The sequence below is a fragment of the Neodiprion pinetum genome, chromosome 6 (assembly GCF_021155775.2).
Source record: "Neodiprion pinetum isolate iyNeoPine1 chromosome 6, iyNeoPine1.2, whole genome shotgun sequence".
Lineage (NCBI taxonomy): Eukaryota > Metazoa > Arthropoda > Insecta > Hymenoptera > Diprionidae > Neodiprion > Neodiprion pinetum.
In genome coordinates this window covers 2,747,902-2,771,479 of record NC_060237.1, presented here as the reverse complement: position 1 = coordinate 2,771,479, position 23,578 = coordinate 2,747,902, and the positions used below count along the sequence as shown (strand labels likewise).

At 36.2% G+C, this 23,578-nt stretch overlaps 4 protein-coding genes across 6 annotated transcripts; 2 read left to right on the top strand and 2 right to left on the bottom strand.

Annotated features, from left to right (window-relative positions):
• The first annotated feature begins 79 nt into the window (after positions 1 to 79).
• LOC124220984 (FMR1-interacting protein NUFIP1) lies at positions 80 to 5,956 on the top strand. The gene is made up of 6 exons (XM_046630517.2): positions 80 to 940; positions 1,781 to 1,972; positions 4,327 to 4,625; positions 4,722 to 4,957; positions 5,071 to 5,256; positions 5,397 to 5,956. Exons 1-6 carry the CDS (start codon positions 539 to 541, stop codon positions 5,753 to 5,755), a joined length of 1,674 nt encoding a protein of 557 aa, XP_046486473.1. The 5' UTR covers positions 80 to 538; the 3' UTR covers positions 5,756 to 5,956.
• l(1)G0020 (RNA cytidine acetyltransferase l(1)G0020) lies at positions 5,818 to 12,605 on the bottom strand. Of its 3 annotated transcripts, XM_046630505.2 has the most exons (19): positions 12,434 to 12,605; positions 11,464 to 11,670; positions 10,407 to 10,736; positions 10,017 to 10,280; positions 9,737 to 9,895; positions 9,422 to 9,658; positions 9,034 to 9,238; positions 8,822 to 8,943; positions 8,601 to 8,737; positions 8,237 to 8,521; positions 8,060 to 8,141; positions 7,820 to 7,936; positions 7,571 to 7,747; positions 7,356 to 7,500; positions 7,143 to 7,287; positions 6,860 to 7,071; positions 6,598 to 6,770; positions 6,260 to 6,508; positions 5,818 to 6,122 (listed from the first exon to the last, which is right to left on the bottom strand). In XM_046630505.2, the coding sequence occupies exons 3-19, from the start codon at positions 10,512 to 10,514 to the stop codon at positions 5,895 to 5,897; spliced, it is 3,045 nt and encodes a 1,014-aa protein (XP_046486461.1). In that variant the 5' UTR covers positions 10,515 to 10,736; positions 11,464 to 11,670; positions 12,434 to 12,605; the 3' UTR covers positions 5,818 to 5,894. The 3 variants fall into 3 exon arrangements, with proteins under 3 accessions (XP_046486461.1, XP_046486463.1, XP_046486465.1); XM_046630507.2 differs by lacking the exons at positions 11,464 to 11,670; positions 12,434 to 12,605 and adding an exon at positions 10,996 to 11,187; XM_046630509.2 differs by lacking the exons at positions 11,464 to 11,670; positions 12,434 to 12,605 and adding an exon at positions 11,000 to 11,187.
• LOC124220982 (ionotropic receptor 75a-like) lies at positions 11,847 to 16,186 on the top strand. The gene is made up of 10 exons (XM_046630514.2): positions 11,847 to 12,058; positions 12,455 to 12,621; positions 12,724 to 13,035; positions 13,158 to 13,282; positions 13,401 to 13,568; positions 13,642 to 13,877; positions 13,981 to 14,192; positions 14,260 to 14,424; positions 14,533 to 14,648; positions 14,880 to 16,186. Exons 1-10 carry the CDS (start codon positions 11,914 to 11,916, stop codon positions 15,127 to 15,129), a joined length of 1,896 nt encoding a protein of 631 aa, XP_046486470.1. The 5' UTR covers positions 11,847 to 11,913; the 3' UTR covers positions 15,130 to 16,186.
• On the bottom strand, positions 15,808 to 22,735 carry LOC124220977 (E3 ubiquitin-protein ligase TRIM33). The gene is made up of 11 exons (XM_046630504.2): positions 21,931 to 22,735; positions 21,070 to 21,311; positions 20,384 to 20,664; positions 20,165 to 20,275; positions 19,701 to 19,895; positions 19,494 to 19,606; positions 18,251 to 19,408; positions 17,924 to 18,083; positions 17,580 to 17,763; positions 17,283 to 17,435; positions 15,808 to 17,197 (listed from the first exon to the last, which is right to left on the bottom strand). Exons 1-11 carry the CDS (start codon positions 22,268 to 22,270, stop codon positions 17,024 to 17,026), a joined length of 3,111 nt encoding a protein of 1,036 aa, XP_046486460.1. The 5' UTR covers positions 22,271 to 22,735; the 3' UTR covers positions 15,808 to 17,023.
• Positions 22,736 to 23,578: the final 843 nt, after the last annotated feature.

Here is a 23,578-nt window from a genome sequence, read left to right as displayed (position 1 = left end):
TTTTTAAAAGTTGCCTTTTACGATGTCTCTTCAGAAAATTCACCGACACGATTAATTATACCTCAAGATAACTTTGTTAAGATATCTCTACAAGTTGTCTTAAAAGTCAACCGATCAAGACAACTGCTACGACGTCCCTGTGTTTCGCGATGCGAAGCTAGCGCCAAACTGTCGACATCGCCAGCAGGGCGATCATTTATTCACCAATCTCCAGTAATTTGTACATCCTTGAATGGCCATCGCGTGAGTCCAGTACCTGTGAGAATCGAATTTTTGCGATTCAGTTTGATTTGATCAACGGTTGTAGGCAAATTCGTGAACTTGATGTATTAAAGATTCGAGCACGTGTATAGTGAACGCGAATAAGGGGACACAGAGTAAAAACAATAAAAAAACCTGCCTTCTATTGCGATCTCGCACATGTAAATTTATCGCGTTTTAACCTATAGCTTTCTCACGCGATAAACATTGCACTGACGGAAAGTAACGTCTACCTCAGAATCAGTTACCGCGTAATTCCGGATCGTTTTTGAACGTTATGAGCCCATTAAATAGGGGGCCAATGCTCGGCCCTCGAATGCCTCCGGTCGGGATGCGTCCCATGCCTCCTCCACGGTTCGGTGGCCGTCTACCGCCTCCTGGTATGCCGCTCAGAATGCCGCCGCATCCGATGTTCGGCCCCATGAGGCAACGTATGCCATTACCTGGTCCCGGCATGCCAATGTTTGGCCCCAGGATACGCGGCATGCCACCGATGATGATGGGGCCAATGATGGGTCCCAGGGGAATGGGACCCTGTGGTCCACCTCCCATGAGACCCACTTCTCGAGGCATGCTGCCATCCCAAGGTTTGCCGCACATGCGTGCCCGTCTACCGCTGTGCGGAATTAACATGAAGGGTAAAGGAATGAATAATTCGAAAAAAGTCAGCAAACTTGAGGTAAATGTTACTTCATATAAAGTCTGGGTATTCGATTGATGTCTTTTACTTAATTATCATACAGCACTGATTCGTATGCATCGAGGACAAATTGTCGAGCAATGTCATGTGCTGAGACAGAATATTCTGAATAATTCATCAACTAATTTCTTATCAATTTTGCACATTACAAAAGCCAATCAAAACAGGCATAAGTATGAAGTTTGGCCTTTATTGTGAACCACTTGCTATAAGTTGTCCATTGCTTGTTAGTTTTACCGCAGTTTCTCTATCATCTTAATTATTCATCCAAGTGGTTATTCGCATGCATCTGTGGCTCTTTCCATGTCTAAACATGACATGGACACTAATGCATGGCTCTAGTTTGTATGCGCGATTAGCTAAAATTTGGCCTGCAATTACAGATGCTAATGTTTTTTTGAAATGTATTTCATTGCTATCCAAATCTATATCACATCTGTGAGATACGAAGCAGTCATGCTGTCTATTATCTGGTGAGAGACATGGAAAGAAAGAAGACGATTAATTATCATCATGTCAGACATACATATATCAAAGTAACCTTTAGAGGGCCAGCCTGGCTCCTCTAGGATTTGGCAGATAACTCGGGAACTCCATCGAACGTGTTAAATATGTATTTACATAAATCATACTTCCTAAAAATTTCAGTTTCAAAGGGAAAATGCCGGCCCTCTAAAAGGTTAATAGGTTCATCTTACCAGTTATCATTTGTTAGTTACCTATCAAGACCGTCTGTATAACTTCTGCTGAACCAAAATTTTCACCTGTATATTCATTTATTCGTATATTTATCGATCTTCTTCTATCTGCGGTACATAGGAATTAGAATTAAAGAAGCCATGGATGACTGATGAGATTCGTAGCGAGATACAAAAAAAAAATAAGCTATACGCCAAAGCTAAAAAAAACAAAGACGCAATGGAATGGGAAGAGTTTAAAGATTTGCGGAATAAAGTGACCAGGATGATTCGCGACGCTAAAACGGAATATTTGGCCAGGAATCCGGAACAGGTATTCATTGATAATAAGTTTCTAGAATATTTTAATTCAGCATGGGTTAACTTCGCATTGAATTTTAAGACGCTTTTACATACTGATTATCGTACACAGAGTGCTCCGAATAGAAACTGAGCAAATTTGGAACACCTGCAGGAGTCAGAAATCTTAGTGGGAAATTTGCCGCAGATATGGCCATTAACTTTTCAATTGTGTTATGATGTTTAAAGAAATTTTCGGACAGATAAATAGAGCACAACAGTTTACAGATTACTTTGGTTACAGGGTGGTCAAAAAACAAGTGATAAGAATTCAATTGAATCCAAGGGTGTTCAGATAACTGTCGATTCAACTGAGCAAACAGAGCAAATGAAGCTAGCGGAGGAGACGCAGCCTTCCAGCGAAAAGGCTCAGTCCTAAGCTTTAGGCTACTCCTCTTTCTTCTAACCATTAATAAGTTAATCCATTGTCAAACTTATATTTTTAGTATTCAATATTCATTATCTCAATGAAGTAACGAACTATTTCTGAAAGCTCGAAAAATTTACTTTACTGTAGAAACTAGTATTATAGTTCGTTTTGTTTATTATGTGAAAATTATTGATGCACAAGAGCACACATAGCACATACCAATCTAAAAAGAGGTATAGGCAAACTACCTTCTCAAATCCAACTTAAGACTTGAATGACGTTTTTTGTTCCTAATATTTGATTAGCATCTAGTGTATTGGTTAAAACCCTGTTTACGTTTTTCTTACACCTCTTGCTTAAAGGAAATGCATAAGACTTTACTAAGATACCTATATATGTAACGATCAAAGTTACACTGGCCTTTAGACAATTTTTCTTTTGAATTAATATGCTCCTAAATTGCTCTGCGGCCAGTATACAGTGCTCCAAGCTATATTTATTGATATTACATAGTAAAATTAATTTCTGAGGGGATTCTGTTTTTGTGATTTAATTATTTAGATTTTTGGGTATTACTCTAGATTAAATGAATTGCCTGCAGTCATTTCATTTAGATAGCTTTTAGCACTGTAATGTATGTAAATTTATTTCATGTAGCTTTTATTTGAATGTAGTATTTAATTTATCAATTGCAGTTGGAGAGTGTTTCGAATTCACTGTTTGTACTGGCCCAATATTATTCAAGCAAATGATAAATAGCGAAAGGAAATTTGTATTAAAAAAACATAATGTAAGAATAAATATTTCTATAACTTGTAATCATGTTGTTCCTTTTGACTCTGTATTATCCACAAATTGAAAGTGCTGCACAAGAAGTTTCTCTTCGGCACATCTAACAAGTAGTACACTTATTGTTGTTAAATGAAACAATTTACTTTAATGACAATCAACATTGTATGTAGACACTACTATAAAACTTGGATAATTTTTACATACACATTGCCCAAGTAGGAGCATTCTGTTTCTGAAATACCAAATATATAATTTACCACAGTATAATATTGGGTAGCCAATCTTTTGCTTATAATATTCTGAGGTTTCAAAAGATATCATAGTTTTTTGAACAACACGTATTGTAAATTTACCTGATCTGATATAATAATCCACTAATATAATCGTATTTTAAGTTTCTTGCAAAACATACTGTGTTCAACATTATTAATACAACAGTAAGAATCAGTTATGCATGTCTAATCTCTGCAAGAATAATAACCTTCGCTGTGCTGAAGATAAAGTACTTTTTGGTACAATAAAGAAAAAAAGATTCTTTAAAAGTGCGACAAACACTTTGTTATTTTTGTAATTCTCTTTTTAATCGCAGTATTTGATTGCTGGTAAAATATTGAATTTCTATTGTAACTACTGTATACTGACCGCTCAACTTATTGGTATTGCTCCTCTAAGCATTATACGTAACTTATTTTATGAAGTTTTGCATCATTCAGAAACAAATAATATGAGCCTACCAGATAAAAGAATTAAATGAGTCATTCAATGGTAAGCATATTGTTACAGTTAATACATACTGTAGACAATTATCTGAGCTCAAATAAAGAACACAAATTTTTACTTTGAAGCAATGAATACAGTCCTGTGTAAATAAAAAAAAATAAATTAGGTATGCTTTTCAAATCACTTAAAGTTCATGTAGATATTTGTACCTCTGAAGCTCTTAGAAATACTTACTGAAATATAGTGCGATTACAGAACTACTCGATCGTTTCATTTTTTTATAACTGAGTCATCTGCCATTACATCAAAGAGAAGTTACTTGAGCCTGTTTACTCTAAGGCAATTTCACATTTCGGGGGATTCTGTCAGTACTATACTCCAAGTGCACTTTAATTCGCCTAAGGATTTACTAAATGAGAATAATTTTTTCAAGTTATGAATTTTAGGCAACCCTCTACTCAGCTGACACATCTGCTTATGATGAAAGAGATGAAAATTATCAGAGCTCGGAAGAAGAACACGAGTATTACTGTGAGGTATGTGACAGGGAGTTCCCATCAGAGGAATCCCTTGCTCGGCACATGGGGGAACATCGAGTTTGTGGAATAGACGATTGTGTCTTTTCAGCGCATCCAAAGCTCGTTGAAAAACACATCAGCATGCAACACACTACAGGCCTTTATCATAGAATGAAGAATCTATCTACGCCAGAAGATATCCAAAACTGGATAGCAGAACGCAAACGGTAGCTACATTGAATATTTATTGTTCAAATATTGAATGATACATAATCTCTTAATCTTGATACTATCAAATTTCATAAACATAATTATGATTTCAGGCGATACCCAACAAAAGCAAACATAAAACATCTAGCAGCTGAAGCGTTGGAGAAACAAAAGCGGTATGAAGTAATTAGAGAGAAGAAATCAATAACAGAAATCAATAGAACTCATAAGAATGAAACAAAGAAAGTTACAAGACGCAAAACTCGTAGACGACCACGTGCCTTACCTGTACCTGCAAAGGCTATGGAATCGCAGCTTTATAGAGGCTTGCAAATGTTTCCAGGCACTTGTAAGTCATAGTTTTGATGAAGATATTAAAGTTTTCAAGGAAAATGCGTATAATTTCAATTTTAGAAAATCATACACTGAATTATGAACATACTGTGAATCTTGATGTTTAAGTAAACTTACGGCAATCGACGAGTGATGAAGAGTATTCTCTGATTGAGGATTCAGACAATGAAGTGGACATAAGAAGTACAGGGCACATTTCTGGTGGTGATGAAGTGGATCTAACCATGAACCTCGAGGCAAATAAAAATTTTTCGTTGAGTCTGGTAGCAGATTATGGCACAGATTCTGACGAAGGTAAGTTTACGTAATACAGTATGCTGTAATGTTTATATTTTATCTTATTAGATAACTCTAGAATTTTCACGATATTTTAAAAATCTTTTATCTAATGTTACCTTGCCATTGTTCTTACAGTAGCTATTTTGCTTCCACAGATGATGGACCTGAGGAAGTTCCTTTTAAAAAAATAAAAGTTGATACTAACATTCCTGTAAGCGTTCCGGCCTTAACAAACATAGATGACTGTCACATTAATGATAAATCTACAACGAGAAATAATGACAGCAGACATAGGTTAGAACATTTTGAAAAGACAAAGCAAAACAATAACAAATATAAAAATGAACGTAACAATCAAAGGTTTCATCAAAACAAAAATCACACTGCACAAGGGATATTGAACACAAACAAAAATCGATTACTCAACAAGCTTTTGTCCCGATCAATACAGCATGAAAGAAACTTGATTTGCCAATGTATAAAGTACATTGTTGATAATAATTATTTTGAATAGTTACATTCTGCTATCTATGTTATGATATTGTTAATACGTATTGGCGCAATAAAGAATTTGAAAAAGGTTGAGGGAGTGTCTTTATGTTCATCAATATACATGCACTGCACATCTGTAATTTCTTATAATTCGAGAAGTATTACTTAGAGAAGCGTTTCTTCTTTTTCTTCTGCCCGCTTTTTGCAAAATCCTTGGAATCATCGTCAACTATTCTTTTGTCTGCAGTTTTAACAGAAATGAGACTTGCACGACTACTTTTCCCAGAAAGAGCACTTTCCCAATCCGTTTCTGAACCTTTTATAGCATACTGACTCAGGTTCTCTCTTTTCAACCTGTCTAGTTCAGCTTTTTGTTTAACTTTCAGTTCCTGCAAAAAAAAATTCGTGTACCGCTGTTATGAAATATCTAGAATCATTAGAGAATCTGTAGTGGAAAACGGGAGTAGCAAAATAATTGTAAAACCATGTACTAAGTACCATGGAATTAATAACATAAAATCCAAACCTTAGCTGCATCCTCCAGTTCATCGTGCATACTTTTTCCACCCATAGGGTTCATATTTACTCCAGTATTAGTTGTTATTTTATTCATCATTTTATTTTCAATAAAGTTTTCCACCACACTGTTCAAGTACTGCACCGATCTCCGAATGACACGGTTGAACAAACCCAATAGCTGAGACGAAGGAAGGCCCAGCTCTTCTACCAATTTGTCAACGGTTTTATGCTGCAAGCCTAATCCAAGTAGAATTGCCTGAAATTAAAGATCAACAAGTCGTATAAAACTATCTGTTTTAAATAATTTAGATAACAGATGCAAGTATATAACACGGCAATGCTTACAGACTGAACTGGTGAGAAATGAACGTCACCCATCAAGTGGAGAAAATAGAGTCTGGCTAGAGATGGTAACAAATCCATGACTAGATGATAATCAGCCATATTATTACTGTACATTTCTAAGCGCTTCACGTCGTATGTTGTGAAATACATGTCCAATGTATCTTTTTCTAGGGCTGAAGCAAAACATTAGATTATCAAATGAAAGTACTTGAGGATACAGTTCGAACGTTCAACGTTCATTCAAAGATGAGCAAATACTCACTAATTTGAGAAACTGGAATAGCCTTATTTATGAGAACACTAAGTGCAAGAGATGGGGAGAATGAGCTGAACGAGAATGAGAGAAGTGTTATAAATCGACGACGGAAATCCTTAGAATATGCCTCTATCCAATTACTGGTTTCTTCCTGATCACTTCCCAGTTTGCACAACAGAATACAAGAATGCTCTCCAGTCAAGTCGTTTGTTGTTTGCCTAAATTATAAGTAAACAAGAATTAGTAACCAAAATCCTTGAGCATATTCACTATTTGAATGAATGCATACCGTAAGTAAACGGGAACAAAATTGGCTCTCTTCCAGAATTTAAGAAGTGGTTCAGTGAGGCCAAATGATACACCGATGTAATCCAGAGGCTCAGGGCGTCTCTCGCTCAATTTCAGCAGCAAAGGTGGTAACGAGTTGCGAGGTTCTAAGAAATATTAATTAATCAATTAACAAGTATATGACTACGTAGGTATTGATTGTGGAAAAACGTACCAACAGTTTCTTTGAGTAAAGATACTTCATCATCCTGGACGTGTGAGATTTCTGTAATTGGTTCTTCGACCTTTTCATCAATGTTCGGTATTTTCATTTCATAATATTGTTTCAAAAGTTGCAATGCTCGGGTGCCATATCCCATCTGCAACAGGAAATAAATTATCTTGTTACTATTTCTGGAAAGAAAAAGAAGAAATGTATAATCGTCTTACCGCCTGATAATCAGGGTGTGTTGCAATTCTGACAATTCGCGCTCCTGCAAGTGTAGGAAAGTCCTGATCTTGATACTGCTGAGCAATAGTCCACGGAATAAGATCACCAGCAGCTCTCCGTCCTCTTCCAAGACCATCTGCAACCGTAGATTTGCTGACTTGACCTTCTAAGCATAACTGCAGGAAAAGATTGTTGTCAGACATTGTGTACAGGTATCATGTATACTAAATAAGACAATGGATACAAACCTGAATTACCACTAATATTTCAGGCAATGCTTTTTTGTTTGGGTCAACAGGTCCCAACAAGCAGAACAAATGGTGTGCCGGAGCATCCGACATCATTTGGAGGTCATTTGGGCTATTCTGTGAGGGGTTGTTATGCGTTTGTAAAATGGTGTAATAATCACGATATACATATATAGATATACATATAATACCGGCGATTCATGCAATATGACAAAATATATCACATAGCCATATACTTACTTTATAATGTGAAGCGACGTACAATGCAACCAACCTTTGCAAAAACATTTCCGAAGCTTTGTGGTAGCAAAATAAAGTGTCCCTGAAGGTCGAAATATGTTCATAATTCAATGTAAAATTTTTAATGCTTATATTCTGCATTATTAAATGAAAATCCAGAGATAAAATAGGGATTACCTGTTGATGTAATACAATTGACAAGTATCAGGAGGTGGACAGCCAGAAAGAATAGGAGCTTGCGTCATTGCATCAAGACAAAGTAGTTCAGTGAGCCACTGCTCAACAGAATCACCAGACTTGTATCTGATAGATTCTTCAAGTGTAAGTTCATGCAACTGCCTTCCAACTGTCTGAGTATCTTTACTAGACTGGAAACTCTTGTCATGTTTATTCGATCCCGACGTTTGGCTTCTCAATTGTTGCAACAGTTTCAAGGATAAAGATCGTCCAGTACCTTCGTACCTGTCAATGTGTATATTATGTAATTTACTAGCTTCTTAAGTTAAGTGAAAGAATTTATAAGTTAGATTATCCAATTTACCCATTTATTGTGGAAGCAAGAAATACCAAGTAAGGCCCTAGCATGGCCTTGACATAAGGCAACGGTATCGCTGCTGCTTCATCAATTACAAGTAACTCTGCTTGACTTAGTTTCTGTACATCGGTTGGATAAATATACTGCAATCATCAATTGATATCGTCAAGGTGGATATGTGCTATGAATTATCCTATATTAAGTAATTTCAGACAAAGTTACCATACCTGAATGGTTTGTCGATGGTCTCTGAAAATGTTTACCCGAACAGTTGCTTTATTGAATTCTGGATTAGTTGACTGTACAAGTCCATAATCTAAATGTTCCTGATATGCCAAAGCATCAAATCCTGTAAATATACACTAGTACATGTAAAAGTTTACTGTTCAATGATCAGTCAACTGATAACTATTTATTCATGGGGGTAATGGATACTTGCCTTTAAAAACAAAATCAAAGAATGTATTCAAATTCTCTGGGCTCGGACTAGAAACATATATGTTAGAGTAGCCAAATGCTACAGCTGCAGTAACAGCAAGACCCATTGTTGCGGATTTTCCACGTCCTCTGGCAGCGGTTAGAGAAACAGTAGATCGAAGTGTTTTTTCAGATATTGTTTCAATAAATGTGAGCAAAGCCTTAGCCTACAAAAAAATTTGATGTTATTTTGTTCCTAACGTGAATCAGTAGCAACTATGGATTGAAAAAAAAAAATTGCCGAGTTTTACCAAGTATTTTGCCGATGATTTGATAGAAAAATTATTAGAGCAAGATTCGTTACCAACTCCAGGGAAAACTTGTAGATATTATAGACACACTATATTCACCTGGTCAACAGTCTTACAGCAATTAACAAGTGCAGAGACAGGCTGAGTGTCACGAAGGCTATCTTTCAATATGTCTAGTTCACTTTGCTCTTCAGATTCTCTGGTGGTTTCTACTGTTTCAATTTTCAAATTTTGCGAGGATATCGGAAGCACCCTCAGCTGATCATCTACAACAAGACAACGGTTGCAAGATGCAAGAGAAAGTAGAAATCTCTCGTTAAACCTGCACACCACATCCTGAAATATGTTTTACGATAATTATAAAAGATATTGCTAGTTGTGAGAATGAATATCAGAGTTATTTTTTAATTTCACCTGATGAGCCTCGGTGCGAAAACGTTGATGAACATCCATAGTCATTGTATATAACTGTTTCAAAGAGTTCAGAGATTGTAGAAGTAAAACAATTATTCCACCTCCCTCCACAGTTTCAATCGTACGAGCCAACAGATTTGGAGTTAGTGCTTCAAAGTCCTGAAAATGCATTGAAGTCACTTATATTAAGTATAAAAAAATACATAGAGCTATTTTCAATAAGATCAAGATCCACTTAGAGCAAGAGCAGTAATTTACTCATGATGATAATCAGACTTACCTGGAGAACACACATGCCAAATGTGTTGCCCAAAATCTTATGTGTTTCGGAATAGTAGCAGTAGCGAATGTCAGTTGAAACGACAAATAATTCAAAAGGATCATCCTCATTGACGTTCAGCTTCCCAGATTTTATCTTTTGTTGTAATGACTTCATACGCTTCTTACGGTGGCTGCTGAAACCCAGTTCTTTTTTATAGCACCACAGCACAGAGGGTCGTGCTTTGATCACCGACTTTGACAGCATATGATGTAGTATGACCACCTAATCAATTTCGATGAATCCAGGAAGTTTATATTAGTGACACTGAGTTGTATTAAAACGTCAATTGTTGGTAAAAACTTGACTATTGTTAGAGTTTAAATTCTGTTACCTAGTGACAGTGCTTACCTGATCACGCGCTTTATCACCGACAACAACGAACATTGTTCTGTGACCCAACTTGACTCCATTCTCGATTAAGATGCGAATCCTGTTATCTATCTTTTTTCGCACCATACTTATACAGATTTTTCACAAAATCAAGTTATATTATAAAATCAAAACCTTACGTATTACACTTTCTAAATTCAAGTAGAAGTTTGAGGTTAAGTTGACAAACCACGCGGAGCGGCACAAGCAGACGCACACCGCAGGTACGAGTCGAAAATAAAACTGAGCAGCAGCATTGAGCAGCATCAGGGATCAGCGTTGCCAGCCCTCTGGTAGCAACAGGTCGTACTGAAAGTGAAGATGGACTTTACTTTAAAATTTCAGAACTGTACAAAGATTTCACGATATATATTTTCAGTCAACGGAAGTACATTTTTGTTCTTTTTTTTCTACGGTCGTATAATTATCACGATTTTGCTTCTTTTCTCAAAGGCCAGACAGGTTTTAACCAAATTATTTACATTTTTGCGTTCAAGAATATTTGAAGCTAATCATGGAGACTAGCTAGTCTTCATGAAACTAACGATAAAAATGATGAATTACTTACTTACACGACGCAATTGGTAGAGATTTGTAGAAAACATTTATTTATTTATTTTCGAATCAATAATTAAACACATATAACCCGAAATGTGAATTACTGGGACAGTTCCTTCATACTTCTGTACCTGATTCTTTTGCAATATCGGAGGCTGAATCGCGGTTACGATCAAGCAACTGAACCGTATGTCCGTACAGGAGGTAAAATTACTGTACCAATACGATCCTGATCGTACGATTGGAAAAACTGGCAGGGATGGTGATGATCATACGATACGAAAGCAACTCAACGTACAGAAAAGCCAATTGGGTTGCCTGTGATAAGGCGAATAATCGAAGTATTAAATAACATTTCTCAATATACATAAAATGTTGTTTTTTGATTTTGCACCCGAATGAGCGTCGAGAATTGAGTATTCTACTGATATTATTTGCCCGGAGATTTTCATCAATAAACACGACCTGATCATCATACCAGCTGGAAGCTCGTGGTCCGCGGTGAGCAAGGTGCTCATTACATCCGCTGAGGGTATCGATGAATTATTGAGTAGGCAGGATATTTCTTCAGCAGGAAAAATTGCAGCCCAGAGAACCCCATATTTTACAAGATGATAGAATGCACGAATATTTGAAGAGTTCCGCTCCTTGTTGACATATGTTAACTCCTCAATTATGCTATGTTCTGGAATGAAATGATGTGTTCGCTATGTATATGTACACACGAAATTATCGAATTGTAAAAGATGTATAGTGACAAGGAAATGGAACGAGCTTTAATACTTATTTCATAATGAATGAGTAAACGTCCTTTGAGTATGACATGAAACGGCGGTTGTTTGACATTTAAGAAGTTAGATTCAGAAAGTCATTTGTAGAGTGAAGATTCGTTAAATAGTCGCCAGTAGAGATCTTTAATACTTGCCAAATGAGCTCATTATATCTATTTTTTTTCATTGCTATCTTGGTTCGTGTACACGCCAACAATTATGAAATTCAAAAGCTCACAATTGACTTTTTCGAAAGAAAATTCATACGTCAGGTCACAGTTTTCGCTTGTTGGGATACCCATGGTAGGACTAATGAGTATTACTTTTTCGTCGAGTTATTCTGAATAGAATTTGTTCACGAAATGAATCTTCATAATTAGATTATAACACTATAAGCAAATTGCTTGAGAGAATGTCAAACTGTTCTAACCCAAACCGTTTGAGACCTTATTTTAAAAATTCATCTTCATTCCCATAATTTTTAAGTTTGAGAAACGTCTATGGAATGTTAATTCATTTTCTATAGGATTCCTACGTATGAATCAGATGTCAATATTGGTATCCGTTATTATAGGCAAAATAAAATTCCTTGTGGAAACTTGTCTCAAGATTTATTATGAAAATTCAGATGGATTGTTTTAGGTAGGGAAAGAACAATTACATTATCACTAATTTTACCTTGGTTGCATTGGTCAACAGAACAGGTAAATTTTTATCACCACTCCACGGTATCTAAGCTGAAACTTACGTACATTCCCATACCATCCGATGCTTTGGACATGAGAAGATTGTTAACTGTTAATTATTACACTCTTGGTATAATCCTCAACTTGGACTGCCGATACAGCGACTCTGTTCTGTCAGAAGTGAGCTTGAGTTACAAATCTTTTTCAACCTATATTATATATGTATTTATACTTGAAATGCACTTTCATACCTCTGGATACTGATTAATCAATATTTTTCAGTTTTCAAGGCAGCAACTTCCATATAATCAAAGTTATCACTGGTTATTGGTAACCAAACTAGATACACCTCCTATCACAACGCTCCATGACCTGCCACTGACCATAGATACGGAAATGTCAGTAGCTGTAAAAAGTGGATTGGATTACATCTTGTATGATGTCTACAACCCAAGTTACAGACACGGCGGAATATTAAATGTAACATACATGGGAAAATGGAATCAGTACAGTGGTCTGGACATTAAACTTACTCAGTACAAGTATCAACGGCGTGCGAACTTGGAGGGTCTCTGTATTAATGTGTCACTTGTTGTTCGTACAATGAATAATTTAGAAAAAAAAATATTTCCAGTATCTCCGCATTTTTCTCTTCCTCTGTCAGCATTACTTGTTCATAGGATGCCTAGCTGATCAGAAAATTTTTTTGTTCTCAGCTTCTACATGAGCCAACTCCAGATTTCACAACTTACATGACAAATCCAATTAATCGACACCTCGACACAATGCATCGCTATAACTATGCACTGATCCGAAATTTACAAGATTATTACAATTTCACGCAAGTATTTTCAACTGTTTGAATTCTCGACAAGATTCACACAAAGATCTTGACGTAACAGTCGCTCGTTTTTTACATGCACAACAAATAAAAATACGTTGTTTTTCCACATAAATAGAATTCACTTGAAACTAACGGATAGCTGGGGCTACTTGATAAACGGATCGTATAATGGTATGGTAGGAGATCTGATTGCCGGAATTGCTGACATTGGAGGAAGTCCGATAATGTTCAAAAATGAACGTCTCAAAGTGTCGGAGTTTACAGTACAAACATACATGGCAAAGTTGTTCAACCTGGCAATATGACCTCATAATTAAACATTTATCGCCCCTTAATATAATTTCTATTCCTTACAGAGGCTGTTTCATATTTCGCCATCCAAAAAAGCGTACAGTTCACAATGGATTTTTAAAGCCATTTAAGAAGGAGGTCTGGTATTTCACTATTATCATGGCTGTACTAAGTTGGATTCTACTCTGGCTCACAGCAAAAGTTGAAATCCATTTTCGAGATCACCCACCGCTTAACACTCTATACTCGCATACAGGATCTGAAACAGCTTTGATTACATTGGCTGCTGCATGCCAACAGGGTAAAAATAAATTTACTGCAGTTGACCAATATACTGCTTATGTCCAGTTTATTCATCAAAGTTGTTGGAGATGAGATGGGATAAGTCTGACTTGATAATCTAGGTTTATCGGACGGTCCTCAGCTTTACTCTGGGCGTTTGGTATTCCTCTCACTATTTTTGTGGACTCTCTTACTCTACCAGTATTATTCAGCAAGTATTGTTGGTTCTCTATTGGCAGAACCGCCACGATACATTAAAACACTGCAAGATCTATTGGATAGTGATATGCCTGTAGGGCTTGAAGACATCGCCTACACTCGCAACCATTTTGCGGTAAGGGAATTCTCATTCGCTTGCATACTATCCATGGAACGATAACGGTGCAACTATTTCTTGGCAGACTACAACAGATCCGATTGCCCTGGAACTTTATAGGCGCAAAGTTGCACCTGGAAAAGGTCGAAAATATGCCGCCTACTTCAATGTAACCGAAGGGCTCCGTAGAGTGCAAAAGGGCAATTTTGCTTATCACACGGATGTTGATTCTGCGTATAAATTTATAACGGCAAGAGACCAGCTCAATATATCATAACATATAACAACATATGCATATATGAATGTAATGAATAATTATCCACTATCTAATTTGATTTTATCTAATAATTATTTCTAGGATGAATTTACTGAAGATGAAATTTGTGATCTAGTTGAAATTACATTATTTCCTGCTCCGCATCTTGGCACTGTTACTAGTAAACATTCCCCGTTCAAAAAAATGGTCACCTATGGGTCTGTACATTCAATCATATTTAACAGAAATACTTTTGATACATGGCATATACCCTGTGTTTTCGAGTACCCACTGCATTTAGGTAACTTGGTCTACTTCCTTTTGTCTCGAGCTATTGCTTCTACATGGGCCTGTGTTAAATATCCTATGGTGTGCATCCTCGAAAACATGAGATAAAAATGACAAAAATTTATTGGTTCAATAACTCGAACTGTAAACGTCCTTTACAGACTGCGTCAAATTATTGAACATGGAATAGGAGAGAGGATAAAACATGTATGGCGGTACAGACAGCCACTCTGTCCTGCAAGCTACAAGTTGAAACCTGTTCAAATTCCAGTTGGAGAATTTATACCGGCATTGTTTTTACTGTTATTCGGAGTTATCGGGGCAGCTACAGTATTCTTTATAGAATACTTTGTTAAACAGGGTATTCCATGTAGTTGGATTATTGGACAATTTATGCGAAAATCACAATGAACTACTAGTTGAAAATTTTATAAATATTATATGCAGTCGACCGAGAAATATAATGTTGTGTTTGTAGAAAGTAGAGATTGATTTAATGTGACAAATTCATCAAATACTGATGTTATCTCAAAAATTTAATTTAACCAACCATTACTCTATACTGTTCCACATAGGATTAGTTTTGTTATCTGGTATTTAATGGCAATGGTGAATCATACATAGTGATGTTTGGGAGTTGGTCTTTTCCAGTCCTTTCCCCGCCACTCCCCAACTTCCACACATCACTATGCACTACGCATTAGTTTTGTAATTCAATAATTTAAATTTAAAAAAGACCTTAATGACATCACTATGGCATAGTTACCACTTCAATCCTTCCACTAGTTATATCAGCACTAATTGGTTCTATTTTAAATTGCGAGTACTGGTAAATGAATAAATAGGTACGTGGGAAGTATAGGTCTTTTTTGAATCAACAAATTGAGTTGAATTCTGGTGAATGAACCATAAACAAAATGATGATATGCATGCAAAATAAACTATAGGTATTTATACGTCACAATATCTCTTAATATATTTCTCTCAATATATCTTGCACAGCTAATAAAATTTGTGTAACTAATGTTAATTTGTCACTTTTATGATTTTTAAAGTGGAGGTAGAGGATTGTTATTAGATATACTTCAGTAGAATAACCACCTGGTATATTTTCGGATTTGATATCTGAACAAAAAATGTAACGTACATATATTCTTTTGCAAATCCATGTTTAACAAACGGTCTTGTGTACAGCAAAAGCGTTTGTATGTACATTTTAATAGATAGTTAGTAGCAATAGGTACTATTGCTCTCAACATTTTGCTGCAATTTTCGATACATGTCTTACAATGTAATATGAAACGTAAATTCTAAACAGTTACATAAGCTTGAATTACGTTTCAATGCAATTCATTAGCTGATAAAAATTGTATGAAGTACAATATTTGATCCTATAATTATTTATTTACAAATAGTATTAAAAACTGCGATTGGATATGAGTGCGATTTACGCTTTTTCATAACTTCCGGCACTTTTAAAAATTTTTCATCAATTATGATTATTCTATATTAGGTATATAAGATTTGTTTGATATCTTTGTACAGTTTACATATAAACAATAAACTGTGCATCAACATTTCACATATATTAAACGAATTACCCTACAATTCCGATAAAACAAAATATATCATTATAATTACTACGTCACAAAAATACATTAAATCTTTTCCACTTGTGCAACGATAATTATTTTCAACATGGATATACTGTGTGAAAGGGTAAAAATAGTAACGTAAAAACATAAATATTGTAAACAATTCACGTATTTGTCATTTGTAAATACATGTTCTCAAGGGTAATTAATTTGTAACTTTGACAGGTAAATCGAATGGCTATCGGTATATATTTTACAAGTTTGGGAGTACTGACCTAGTTATGCATAAAAATATACATGCATAATATATTGTACACTACATGTGCACTGAAAAGATAAACGTAAAAATGACATAAATAACTGAATTCAAATAGTTTTTGACTCAACTCCGCTTTTGGTTACACCAATGAATGTGTATTGAAAATAACGTAAATAATAGGAAAGTATGCTTTGAATACGATTCTGTCGATAGAGAGTTGCCTCACAATAATGTCTAATGAGTAAATCAAATGATTGTGCAATTAAATATCTCACCCTTGTGCTTACCCCTCAAATTTTTTAATGTACAAAGTTAAAATTCAGTACATAAAATTGATAGATGGTTATAATGCTTTTAACTTCTTCCAATTTGTGGATGCATTAATGTTCACATTGAAAATACTTTTATAACCAGGCTTTTGTAAATAAAAGTTGTAATAAATACCTTTCATTCAATCACTTATTATACGACGGTATTTTCTATTTGGAGGAAATACTTCCTCCTCTTCTTCACCTTCAGCTGTTAGGAATGGATCGTCATAAGCATATATTGGTGCCCACTTCAGCAATAATTTCTCAAAGAATTCCTCCAAATTTCGAGCTTCTTGATAAACTTGCGATTCCACCTAATCAATTCAATAATTTAAATCCTTCAGGAATTAAGACATGATGCATATTATCTAAAAACATTTCACTGAATCGTCAACTGACCGGATTGTAAGTAAACGCATTCTTGAACATTAATCTGATGTCTGACATAACTTGGCGTAGGTTGGTATAATGATTTGGATGATCAGGTTTTAGTTTATTCCGAATAACATCCAGAGCCATCGGTTTCTTAATTATACGATGGTACTCCACAATCTGACAACATATCAACATAAGTCGCATGTTTCAGTTTCATAAACAAAATGCATGTACATTTGATTTTCATTAGAAGTTTGTGCACAGATAAGTTAAAGGCAAAAGGAAAACAAAAATTAATAACCAATAAATAGAATGACATACCTCTGATGAAACAACTTCTCTGAAGGGTAAACTATGCTCATATTGGCAATAAAGCTCCAATACAATGCGTTGCGCTACCCTCAAATCACGAGCACTCATACTAGACGGTCTTTTCTCTCCTGGCGGATCTTCCGAACAATCTAGCACATTAGTGCACAGCATACATTGCCACGTTTCACTTTCACTGCAAGAAAAATTTATAAAAATAATAAATTAAGTTGAGAAGAACCATACAAATTGGAACATTTCTGATCATTATTATGCAAAGTATCATATTGCTTGTTGCTAGAATTCAGGAGCATACTCAGCTCGTAATAGATGCTTTACTGACTTTATATACTTACTCAGGGAACATTTTTAGGCTCGGTATATGACAATAAAGATGAAAAACCTTGGGACATTTGTCACAGCACAAAACAGCGTCTCCTCCATCCATACAGACAGCGCACCAATCTTCATTGGGATCATCTTTAGTCATGCAAGCCGTAGAATTTTTGGAATTATCTATCACATGAGAAATCTTATGTTATTGATTTTCAAGTATTACAAAGTAATACAATTCAGAAATTGTTGACTTAGTGTCGTATTATTTGTAAAATACAAACGAGAAATATGATACGTTTACAGAGCTGTGAGAATAAATGTTATAACTACTGTGCAATATATATTACCTGAAGCATTATCGGCAAGAGAATGTATGCCTTCGTCAGTAGAACTGTCAACTTGAGTGGAATCTAACTGCCCTCTTTGAGCCTCTGGGATTACGACTATTCCGTTACTGTCAAGTTTAGCAATAGTAAGCATTAAATCATTGACAGATTCTTGACAAAACTTGTCCAAACTTTTTTCGGTTTCGTCAGTTTTTGCATGCGCAGGTACAGGGCTGGGAGTTTTTGGAACAGAGGAGCTTACCGCTTGACCAACAGAGGAATTTTGTGACTGCGGTAAAGTCTCTGAATTCGTATTTGTGTTGAGATTAAATTTTTGATTATTGGCAGATTGATTTTTCAGAGTTATTTTATATGTATCATTTGCAGCGACTGATACAGGTGGTGTGGAATGTCTGGTAGGATAAGATTGATGACGGGGATTCAAATTTTGAGGTATGTGCCAACGAGCAGCAGGTTGCTGATGAACAGGGTAGTTAAAATGTTGCGCTGAAGGAGAAGTTGGGCTACATTGTTGCATTCGAACGCCAGATCCCAAAGCTGTGTTTGTTTGTGCATACATTGTGTGAGGTGGGAGTGGACGGTGAGGATTGTTTGAAGGATAGCGGTAACTTGGGGGCAAACGATAATTTACGTTACTGGAAGCTCTATAGGGCGGAGGATTGTGGGCAAGAAGTCCTCGAAGGCTGGGATTTTGACCCAGCTGATCCAAATGCATCTGTTGATGTGGATGCGTCGATGAAGTTACTTGCTGATGACAGCTACCTGGACGTTGCGATATGAGCAGCGGTTGCTGCAACCGTATATTGGGACTTAATCCATAAGGTTGCCGAGGCAGTGGCAATTGTGTTTGCGGTGATGATCGCGGGGGCAGATTGTGTGGGGGATAATGCTGTGAGTAATTTTGCAGTGGTTGCTGCTGTGTTAAAGGATGAGGCATTTGCTGGAAGGGATTTTGAAGAATATTGGTGTGTTGGGTCGGGGAAGGTATATGCACAGGAACAGCAGATAGCTCCAAAGGTCCTGAGTTGTTAGATTGTTGAGATTTTTGCTCTGCATTCGGCTCACTAAATTGATTGGATAAAAGGCTTGGCCCGGTGGTGGGCGAAATCGATGGGTACACTCTGCCATCGACAACTATAGCCCCGATTGACGAAACTACTGTAATGAGAAAAAATTTTAATTGCAATAAAATTCTCTCAAGTGTCAAAACCAACAAAGTAGTTAATAATCTGTCTCAACAAACCTTTAATTAAATCTGGAACTTTATCCAAAGACAAATGAATTCTCACTGGTATCTCGGGATTCGGAATATCGGCTCGCCGGCTCTTTATTCTTTGTAAATGGTTTATTACGGACCTATAAAAACCGGCAAAAAGTGCAATGATTTAAGCATATTATCATTCTTAATATTATTATTTAGTTAAGTTGGTCAAATAGAAAAAAGAAGTACCTTTTACTGTAGAGTAGTGCCATGTCTGACCCCTTGTCAAGAGCATGATTAACAAATTGAATGCAATGATCCGTTAGTTTGGAGAGCTGATCCAGGGCAACTTTCTTTTCATTCAAAGTGTTTTGTTTCTGATCGCACACCTCGTTCAGACGCATCACCAATTGTTTGCCTCTTGTGTTAATTGCATTTGTCAGTCTATAAATATGAAGACATAAGATAAGAAATACATTTATCCGCAAATGCAACCAATGATGCCGAAACTAGCAGGTAATACAGGCGGATATGTTCCAGGGGATGACCAAACGATAAAATTTGTCAGGATTATTCAAGGAACTCATTCGAATATATTCCTTGATATTTTATCGTTTGCTCACTCTCTGAAAACCTTTCAGACGTATCATCTGCTGAATATTACCTGCTAGTTTCAGCGTGATATACAGCCACAAAATATAATACAAACTTACTGTACAACCATGTGGGTAATATCTTGTACCAAGTTTTTTTTTTTCTCAATTATCAGAGTTTGCCGATCTTCAATTACTTTCATAGCACTTTTCAGCAGAACTCTTTTGTAACTATAAGAATGGTATTTTCTTATTAATTACTGGTAGCAAAAACGTTACGCTATATGATTAAATTGGTAATACAAAATATGCAGCGATTGCTCATTTAGTATAGCGTACCTAACTTCTTTCAGCAATGTCGATACAGTCGTGCGAGTTTCAGCTGCTATTTCATGGATGAATTTATATTTGTGATCACGATGGTCGCTAAGTTGGCAATCTCTGCATGTAAGCCTATCGCAAGTCTGACAAAATAGAGACAACTGTTCGTGTGAGTGGACTGTGCAAAATAAATATCCAGGTATTTTTTTGCCTCCTTTCTTTGTACATTCTTCATCATTTGTAAGTTCCCCTTTTGGTTTTATTGTATGATCCTTTGTTATCTTCAATCTTTGATGAGCCTTTGAAAAATTATATACATGCATTAATAATCAAATGCAAGCTGAAGGTATGCGCAGAATATCAATAGTAACATTTTAATTCATCATTCCATGAAATTTAAGAATGGATACAGAGTGACTCTATTTGTAACTTGAAAAATGTTAGCAGTGGATTGCAACATTTACTCAATCGCAATACATACATGACCGCTAAATAAGTACATTCATCAGATTAAATCTGGTTGATACTCTGACTGACAACACCAGCAATCATTGGAAAAATCATATCGTGTAAATTATTTAAAAAGGGTACATCAATTGTTAGCAGGCTCTGTACAGCTTGACAATAACTTAATATATGAAAAATGATGTGAAATGAATGTTCAGTTTTTCTATAGTAATATGACAATAAAGAATACTTCTCACCAAAACACAATTTTCACAGATAAACTCTTCGCAGTCTACACACCAACTAGTGGCTGTTGCATTATCACGACAACTCGTACACTTTTTCTCTTCTTCACCACCTTCCTTAACATTTTCAGGCAGATCTTCAACCAAGCAGCCATTTTCTTCATCCATTAATTTTAAGAAAAATCTATTTTCTATCAGGTTTTCCATTCTACAGGCGACATTGCAGATTTGGCAAACGATAACGTTGCTTTCAACTGGAATGTAAAAATTGCATATAATTGAGGGCTTCTTTATAAACATACAAGGATGAAGTTAGTAGCCAGAGTTAGCAGCCAATCGTTCTAATGTTCATTCGAATAAGGTAGTGAAGTCCGAATATCAAAATTTTCTGAAATACATTGAATCTCTAATTCTTCTACAAAATTATGATTATAAATCTGAACTGCATTTTTCTATTTCCAAAACGTTCAACAGGTTTGGCTGCTAACTCTGGGTGCTAGCTTCAGCTTCGTTATAAAAATATCTACACTCGATGTAATCATGCTCATAGACTTCTCAAAAAAAAATTTCTGTCTGATCACAGTTTTTCAATATCTAAGGCAAGTTCAATTCCAGATTTGTTAGGTTCGCTATCCAAGTGATACACTTGCTAGTGAAAAAGAAAGATGCTCAAATTATAAAAGCTCAGCACGATATTCAACAGGCTGTAGTTACTGATCTTGACATTCACAATTTTAGATATCTGAGTACAAAGAGTTAATGCAAGTTGCCTGCAAATTGTGGCAAACCTGCATACTAAATAACATTATTCTTACGAAAATCCGATTATTCTTGGATTTGCTACACAGTATCCTATGCAACCAAAATACTCACGGACGACTTCTACGTCAGCCAAACTGTGCTCATTGGGTTTGCTGGTAATGCAGGCTGCACATGCAGCGTGGAGACATTCCAATAGTTTCGAATTGTCAGCTGGAGTGAATGTCTTTGCGCAAAATATACACTTTGATAACAACGTTCGGAATTCACTCTCATGAGTTTCAGTAGTACATTCAATCCTTGGCTCGACATATTCCTCATTGTAAGTCGGCTGGGCCACGACAGGTTGAAGCTCTTGACCGTTCGCGTTTTGTTCTACTGGTTCCCCTTTGATAAGGACCATAGGGGCAGATATTGCGTCTGTGACGAGAATTTCGCTAGCTTGTTGCTCCATTGCGTTTATCAATAAAATTAAACGACCGACAAGATGATCAGAACAAAATCAACAGGGGTATATAAAACAAGTTGTGCATCGCCATGATGAAATTTTTTGGTACTCTTTATTGAAAATAGACACCTAAACTTTCACTAACTTACAAACTATTCCCGAGTCTCGCAGGTGTTTAATACAGATTTTGTCAATTAATGCTAAATCACCAATAGCCCAACTTGAATTACGACATTACGCTAAAATACACACGATCGACACGCGCACGTTCCGTGTATGTACGCACATGAAAGTTTACTCGATTGACGCGACTGGTGCGACCATTTTGGAAGTTCCTTGATTTGGCGAGAACAGCCTTATTTCGGTGACGCAACCATAGACCTGAACCCCGTCGTTGATGGATGAATTTAAAGACGGTTACCCGGGGCAAATTTTCGTGAATTTTACTCGGCAGATAAGTGGGCCTGGGGCTAAGGTAGACTTGTGTGAAGTCGGCCTGCGACCTTCGAATTTAAAAAAAAATGTATGCTCCCAATTAGCTCTTAATTGCTCTCCATTTTTTTATTATTTGCTCCCATGCAGTTTTCGAGAAAATCGAAAAAAAAGAATGCATATCCGGCAGCGGCCGTGTGTGTCGCGAATTTTCGAAAATCGTCGAATTTCCATGAAATTCATGTACCGTATAGTTGTTCCTTAATTGTTCTTAATTGCACCGTAATTTTTATTATTTGCACCCTCATGGTTTTTGGAAAAATCCAAAAACACGCATCAGGTACCGTGAGTCGGCAACGTTTCCAATAAAATGGCACCATATTCAAACCAATGTTAGTGACAAAACGTTCGTTATTCCACCGAAACAGGATAAGCTCTATATTGCTCCTTAATTACTCCTTGTTACTCTTTTACTTTAATAAATTGCTTCTGCATTGTTTGCGAATAAATCAGAAAAAAATGAAAAAAGGGTCTTCAATACGCGAAGTCTAATCGAATATAGGTATATCCTCAGTCAACGCATCCCGTCAACCTCGCGAAAACCGTGCTAAAATTGCAGTCGAAGTGATGAGAAATCCAAATATATATCGGGGCTACTCTGTCTCTCTCACTCTGCATTTGATTCGCTGAGAGGAAACGTTTCAGCAATCTGAGCGTACGAGATTATAACAGGCATATATCACTTTTTTCCGTGTGTCAATCAGCTGTGCCGGTACTAAGAATCGCATACTGATTTACTGATCTGCTTAATTTTTGTGGCAGACAAATCCCCACATGACATTATGGGGTGCGTTCCAAAATTAGCTCTAAGTGCTGTCAACA

What these genes read in the sequence shown, in the direction of transcription:
- LOC124220984 (XM_046630517.2), top strand. Translation starts at nt 539, where the DNA reads ATGAGCCCATTAAATAGGGGGCCAATGCTCGGCCCTCGAATGCCTCCG. An exon ending in TGGCCAGGAATCCGGAACAG is followed by an intron (nt 1,973 to 4,326) that starts GTATTCATTGAT and finishes TATGAATTTTAG; the next exon opens with GCAACCCTCTACTCAGCTGA. An exon ending in TGGATAGCAGAACGCAAACG is followed by an intron (nt 4,626 to 4,721) that starts GTAGCTACATTG and finishes TTATGATTTCAG; the next exon opens with GCGATACCCAACAAAAGCAA.
- LOC124220982 (XM_046630514.2), top strand. Translation starts at nt 11,914, where the DNA reads ATGAGCTCATTATATCTATTTTTTTTCATTGCTATCTTGGTTCGTGTA. An exon ending in GTACAAACATACATGGCAAA is followed by an intron (nt 13,569 to 13,641) that starts GTTGTTCAACCT and finishes TATTCCTTACAG; the next exon opens with AGGCTGTTTCATATTTCGCC. An exon ending in GGCTGCTGCATGCCAACAGG is followed by an intron (nt 13,878 to 13,980) that starts GTAAAAATAAAT and finishes TTGATAATCTAG; the next exon opens with GTTTATCGGACGGTCCTCAG.
- LOC124220977 (XM_046630504.2), bottom strand. Translation starts at nt 22,270, where the DNA reads ATGGAGCAACAAGCTAGCGAAATTCTCGTCACAGACGCAATATCTGCC. An exon ending in AGTTCCAGATTTAATTAAAG is followed by an intron (nt 19,409 to 19,493) that starts GTTTGTTGAGAC and finishes TTCTCATTACAG; the next exon opens with TAGTTTCGTCAATCGGGGCT. An exon ending in TCTTGCCGATAATGCTTCAG is followed by an intron (nt 18,084 to 18,250) that starts GTAATATATATT and finishes CTCATGTGATAG; the next exon opens with ATAATTCCAAAAATTCTACG.